The sequence below is a fragment of the Cajanus cajan genome, chromosome 2 (assembly GCF_000230855.2).
Source record: "Cajanus cajan strain Asha chromosome 2, NIPB_CcT2T_4, whole genome shotgun sequence".
Taxonomy (NCBI): Eukaryota; Viridiplantae; Streptophyta; class Magnoliopsida; order Fabales; family Fabaceae; genus Cajanus; species Cajanus cajan.
Genome location: NC_138518.1, coordinates 74,720,726 through 74,727,410, shown reverse-complemented (window position 1 = coordinate 74,727,410; position 6,685 = coordinate 74,720,726). Strand labels below are relative to the sequence as shown.

General features: G+C 34.5%; 1 protein-coding gene across 2 annotated transcripts; it reads right to left on the bottom strand.

Annotated features, from left to right (window-relative positions):
* Positions 1 to 1,788: 1,788 nt before the first annotated feature.
* Positions 1,789 to 6,391, bottom strand: LOC109799663 (ATP-dependent 6-phosphofructokinase 3). 2 transcript variants are annotated; one of them, XM_020360267.3, is made up of 13 exons: positions 6,201 to 6,391; positions 5,965 to 6,011; positions 5,849 to 5,888; positions 5,080 to 5,142; positions 4,858 to 4,995; positions 4,490 to 4,648; positions 4,353 to 4,406; positions 4,130 to 4,198; positions 3,859 to 3,988; positions 3,396 to 3,661; positions 2,795 to 2,843; positions 2,534 to 2,688; positions 1,789 to 2,346 (listed from the first exon to the last, which is right to left on the bottom strand). In XM_020360267.3, the coding sequence occupies exons 1-13, from the start codon at positions 6,300 to 6,302 to the stop codon at positions 2,194 to 2,196; spliced, it is 1,425 nt and encodes a 474-aa protein (XP_020215856.1). In that variant the 5' UTR covers positions 6,303 to 6,391; the 3' UTR covers positions 1,789 to 2,193. The 2 variants fall into 2 exon arrangements, with proteins under 2 accessions (XP_020215856.1, XP_029127292.1); XM_029271459.2 differs by having other exon boundaries at positions 5,849 to 6,011; positions 6,201 to 6,390.
* Positions 6,392 to 6,685: the final 294 nt, after the last annotated feature.

Below are 6,685 nucleotides of genomic sequence, written 5' to 3'. Positions count from 1 at the left end.
ACCTAAACTATCACATTTTTTTTACATATAAAATCACGTCATATATTTATTACATATCATTAAAATAAAGGAATTAATAAATAGAGTGTAACGAACTACTTTGCAGATCTGTTTCTCGTTTTCTCAATGTCCTTGTTGGATAACAAAAGAAAAAAAGAATCCAACAAGGACATTGAGAAACGAGAAACAGATCTGCAAAGTAGTTCGTTACACTCTATTTATTAATTCCTTTATTTTAATGATATGTAATAAATATATGACGTGATTTTATATGTAAAAAAATGTGATATTACAAAAGAAACTTAATTGTTAATGGATAATTAGGGGGAGCATAAAATCGAGACCAGAATCGAACCTGAAAAACCTGATAAAAATATTACTTTTTGGTGGGTTCGGGCGGGTTTTATGAGTAAATCGGGTTAAAATTTTGATTTTATATAGGTTATATTGGGCGGGTTCGGTTTTAAATTTTTAAACTCGCTAAAAACTGAACCCAATCGAAAATGAGATAAGTTTAGATTTTTATTACTTTTGTATAACTAACAACAATGGTTCAAACTCAAAAGTTTTATTTCAAGTATAATATAGCCATCAATTTGTAACTTTTTTTTTTCTTTTTCTCATAACCTAGATATTTCTTTTGTCTTCTCATTCCTCGTTCAATTTCTTAACACACTAGTCTATTTTTAGATTTTTCTTTTTGTTTCTTTCTTTATCTTTCTTTTCCATCTTCCTATCTCCATTTTGAGTACAACTTGTGCGACAATGATTTCTTATAGATTTTGTAATCTGACTTTAGATTTCTTTTGCATGTAACAACTATGGATTTTGTTATCTTTAATTTTTGCTTCTTTAGTTTGTAAATATTTCATTTACGAATCTACTTACATCATCTATTGTTACATTCATTCTATTTTTGTACACTGTTTTAAAAATATTTTTTTACCGTTTTAAGTTTCACCTTCGTTAAAATAATCTGGTCCACAAAAAATCTCAAACCCGATTGTACCCACCCGCCCAAATCCAAATCCGTTGCAACCCGAACCGTCTCAAACTGAAAGCTCAGTCAGTCGGATATGGGTCATATTTTTTCAAAGTCGATTTACAACGAGTTGAACATTTTTTACCCGAACCCGACCGAACCCGCCCCCGCCCGTTGCCCACCCCTACGGATAATGGATTTTCTTAATCAAAACCTTGGGTTCAAACTTTTTATATATGGTAAAAGCGTTTTCCATGAAACAGATCCTGGCCTAGATTAAAAAATGTTAACATTAAAAATAAAAAATAAATTTTAATTTTTTTCAACACGGTTATATTAAAAAGTTTTATAAAATTACTAAATTATTGGAGTCTAACTCTCATTAGTTACATGTTTTCTAGACTGTATCTAAATAAGCTTATGATCTCGGTAATGGTATACACGTTTTCTAAATTTTAGAAGTGCATACATGAACTGTGCATCATAGTTTTAAATACTCTGACGTAGAGTTTTGTACCGATAGTAAATGTGGTCTTCGAAAAAGAAAGAAAATAGTTATTTTTCTCTTTTCAACCAGTTTACCTAAGACTACCAGTTGATAGATGCAGTGCATGTTCAGCAGTTGAATGTTGAAGCCTTCAACGCGTATAGGAACCAGCTGTGAAAGTCACCTTGATGATGAGCCAAGACTCAATAAATTAAATTAAATATTTTCATCAGGTAGTCCACATTGGTGTCTTTCATATGCCTACCATCATTGAATAAGTTATATACTTGAAGCTGTACCATTTAGTGAGTCAAGGATATGAAATTGAAACTAAATTTTATTTATTGACAAATTTGAATTCTTTTGAATGGGACAAAACATATAAAAGAATGGGAGAATATCTTCCTCATGTAAGACTCAGCTTTCCACAGTCATCTTATTGACGTGGAAGGGCAAAAAAGATAAGTTCTTTTTTGTCTAGACAAAAGTTATCTTCCACTGGACCTATTCAAGCCGGGTAAGATAATCAAGAGAGATTACTGGTTAAACTGGAACAATTCCTTACTAATTGATCCAGGTGCTCGCCAGTGAAAAAAAATAAGTTAAATGTACTACTTATATACAAATCAAGATATGAGATAAAATGAATACAATAGCATGTACATAGAATGGTGAAAAATGTTGCTGACTTCCTTCTAAGCCAAATAGTTATTTGAGCAATGCTTTACTGCTGGCCCTCGTTATTTTCTTCTTCTTCTTCCCTCTTTTCTTCAATGAGAACCTTACTAATCATAAAGCTGGGCTGATTTGTTGAAGATAAAAGCCTAGCCCACATTCTATCAGTTATCACTACTTTGTTCTGGCCCTCAATGATTCTCTGCATAACAAAGCAACCAACATGATGCTGCTATAGTATCCTACTCAAAATTACAAGTTAATTCACCTGATCATAACTTGAAATTTAACTTTGAATTGAAAAGTTTAAGTTCACTAAGTTTTAACGAAATAAATCACATCTATGCTACAGAAGCAAGACCAACAAGAAGCATGGCCAATGAACTCACATAGAAGGGTATGTACGCGTGTCTTCCATTGACAAGCCCACTTGTAAAACCAGTGTAACCTGCCATTGCTCCATGAACAGCACTTTGAGCAAGAAGTGTGCAGTACACGTTATCAGAAGCATTGCTTGGAACAGCTCGGATCATATATGTTGGATCTGTTAAATAATAACAAAAAACAAAGGGCAATACTTAATATTTCATCCTTTTAGCATGCACACTAATACACGTACATGTAATTATACAGTTTTTATCTTTACAAACCTATATATTTGAGATTTATGGTCATTGTCTTCTGTTTGGCAAAATGTTCCTGCAAGATCAAAGATTCAAAAATGCTTAACATAATCGGTAGAAAATATCTTCATCAACAATCTCTTCAATTATTAAATCGTTGTCTGTGGAAAATAAAACATATTTTGTCACACTATAGTTTGTGAGCACTTCTAATATATTATTCAGTATGAAAAACCTGCTGACATTCATCAGCAACCATGTGTAATGTGTCCACCACAAGATCCTTCAAGACTGCTACAGTTTTTGAGATTCTCATAAACCAAGTGCAAATGGGAATGTTTCGTTAGAACAGCTTTTTGCAAGGTTTCATAAATAAAAAAATCATCAATTGAAAACCAAAAACAATGGACAACATTATAAAATCCATCAAATGGACAATGAACATTCTTTCAAACACGAAAACTAATGGGGCAGGGATTAAAGGTTATAGACTACGCAGGTGGACATGGCTGTATGGAAGCAAACAAGCCAAACCTCAATCCGAATTCAAGAAAGAAATCAAGAGGATAACGCAGTCAAAAATCACATTGAGATATCCAGCACAGACAGAATAAATAACAATCCACACCTTTATCTTTTGAGATATCCATAGCCCAACATCTTGAAGAAGTTTGTTTCCGGAAGCATCCTGCTTGTGCATGGATTGGATGCTCTCAGAAACAAGTTCCTGTCCTGCCCCTTCAGCAATCACAATAACCATGTGGCCGTTTTCTTTCAGTCTTTTCTCTGCAAACTCAAAAAGTCCACCTGGACCTTCAAGGTAAAACGGTGACTCTGGAATTAAGCAACAGTCCACATCCCTGCTGGCCAGAGTAGCATACATTGCAATGAACCCTGCACCATGCATCCAGAAAACAAGCTTATATGAAAGGAGCTAGGCTTGATAATTACATCAAGAAAAAGAATTTAACATAATAGTTTTTATTTTCTTCGCCAAGTCTATTTGGCTATAGTATCCTGTGCCATTGAAGTACAGGATGCTAATGATTTATCTGATCAGTGGAGGCATCATAGGCATTCAAGAAACTTACCACTGTACCGGCCCATCAACTTAACAACACCTATGCCATTTTCACCACTTTCAGCCTCAACATGTGCTGCATTTATAGCACGTTGAGCCTCCTCAACAGCTGTGTCAAAGCCGAAGGACTTATCAATAACCTATTAAAACAGAGACAACATAAAACCATTTTACAAATTAATGACGACGCTAATCTAATATATTCTGAGCAATAACTGGAAGAGCTTCTAACAATGAGGGGGGGGGGGGGGGGCGGGGGAAGAAGAAGAAGAGAGATGTACCGGGATGTCATTATCTATGGTTTTGGGGATTCCTACAACTGCAACTTTGAGGCGGCGTCTTCTAATTTCCTGCGTGGATAATCAGGATGCATTATTAATAAAGTGCTTCTTTGATGAAATCTATTTCACAGATGTCAAATATCAACATTGATATGTGTATATAAGCTCAGTTTTAGTCCTAAATCCAGTAGTCTAATATCCTTATTATTAAAATCATATATACCTCAAAAATCCTATCTGCACCCCTCTGAGTTCCATCTCCTCCAATTATATAAACCTGAAATTGTTGAGTTATTAGACTGATGTTACCCCCATATATAGTGAATCTATATGTTCTAATAAATAGAATGAAATACAGACCTGATTAATTCCCCGATCTTGAATACTGTCAACTATCTTAGTGGTGTCGTGTCCACCTCGTGATGAACCAAGGACAGTTCCCCCACGCTTATGTATATCATTCACGTTTTTAGGAGTTAGTGAGATTGTATTGTGAGCATAGAAACCCTTGTAGCCTCCCTTCAAATCACAATATCTTTTTTTAGTTAACGAGACTAAATAACAATCAATTAGTTAGCAGTATTAGAGATCCATTGTGTCAGAGTACAAGATTGCATTTGAGTTTGTAATTGGATTGTTTCATGTTCATTTTCTTTCCTAGCTTGGTTGAAAGCCAAAGAGCAGGAGAAGATGAGTTAGTTTGAAAATCATTAACGTCATACACTTACATTGATTCCCAAAATTTTCTTCACGCCATACATGTGATATAGTGCACATACTAGTTCCCTAATCACGGTGTTGAGCCCAGGGCATAGACCACCGCATGTCACAATTGCAGCCTGAACATCATCCGCTTCGAAATATACCTGAATCCAGTATCCCACGGTCATAAACACAATAAGGCAGTATTTTATTCTTAACAAGATAATCCCACACACATGGAAACATACCCTTTGACGAGGTCCAGCACGCCGAAAATGCACCCCTCTCGGACTATCTTTGTTAGAAATTATCTGTAAATAAACAAATGACATAAATTAAAGAACTAGTGCTTAAATTGCAACTAGCATTCCAACAATTTTACGATAACCTATCAGAAACTCTCCCGTCAGCGTTTTTCCAATTCGATTTAAACCAGTCCAAGCGATTTGTTTTATCTTTTTTTTTGTGCTCTTTTATTAACTTGGATTCGATGATGTCCATTCTTGGTGAAAACGTGAATTCGTGATGACAGAGGTTTTATTATTTATTACAAGATTACATACTGTATATGATTACCGCGTCAGAGTAAACTCGATTTCTGTAATATGTATTTTGTCCATTCCATCTCCATGAGTCATGGAGTTATTTTATTATATTCGAGATATTTTATAAGAATTATTTTTATAAAATTATTTCACACATAATTTTAATTATAAAATATTATCTATTTTAAATTCAATTTTTATAATTTTATTTTTTTTAATTATCAAAATATATTTATATGTTTATATATTTTTTTTTATGTTATTGATGTAAGACTTATTTATATTTGAATAATGAGTTAGTTATTTTTTTTTTTCTTTCTTAGATTAATTAGGATCCGATGATGTTCCTGGAGAAATCATGGATGCGTGATGTATGTGGAGGTATACTCTAAACGACACAGGTTTTTACAATTTATGATAAATTTAACGCGATAGAATAAATTGGTAGTACAGTATGTTGTAATCAACGAACCTTCTGCGGAACACTGTCATCGACGTGCACGAAATATTGCCTGAGAAGTGGCAAATAAATATAAATAATGAGGAAAAAGTAAGAAGAATAAGAAAGAGCGAGTAAACGAAACTTACTTGACAACTGAGTAAGCAGGATTGGTCTGCAATGGATTAGAATATATCTGCGCAACACAAAAATGATATATACATTAATTATTGGTTGGAATATACATACATGTATGATGATGAAGAAGAAGAGGAGAGAGAGAGAGAGAGAGAGAGTAAAATTAAAATAGTTATGCGGAGAAGAAGCAAGTTGTAACAGGGCGTAGGCGTAGAAGAAGAGCGTAAAGAGGAGAAGGACGACGTACTGGAAGGTCGGGAATGTAATCAGCCATGTGCGGAACATCCTCCAACACGTAACCAGCGCTGCCTCTCACGATCTTAGGCTTGGAATTGGGCGAGGAACCCATAATGTATATTGTAGAGACTAGAGAAAAGAGAAAGAGGAAAAGAATTGAATATTGAATGCGTTCAAGAGTGAGTTAGGGAAGGGCCAAGGGTCTTATTTATATATTTATAGTAAACGATTAAGAGGTGATGTTTGAATTAATAGGAAGCACTCTTTTTGCGGTTGAAAAGGAAGTAAAGGAACAAGTGGCTTTCGGAGGTCCACGCTTTGACCCAGAGATCGAAATAGCTATGCCTACGACTCCACCAGCAATACCATCACGTTTCCAAGAAGCTGCCACCAACAACAACAACAACCATTATTATTTCTTCTCTTGTTTTAATCAATAAATTCATAATCACTCATGTTAAACAAAGAGTAGCTACCTACGATTGCTCAATGTGT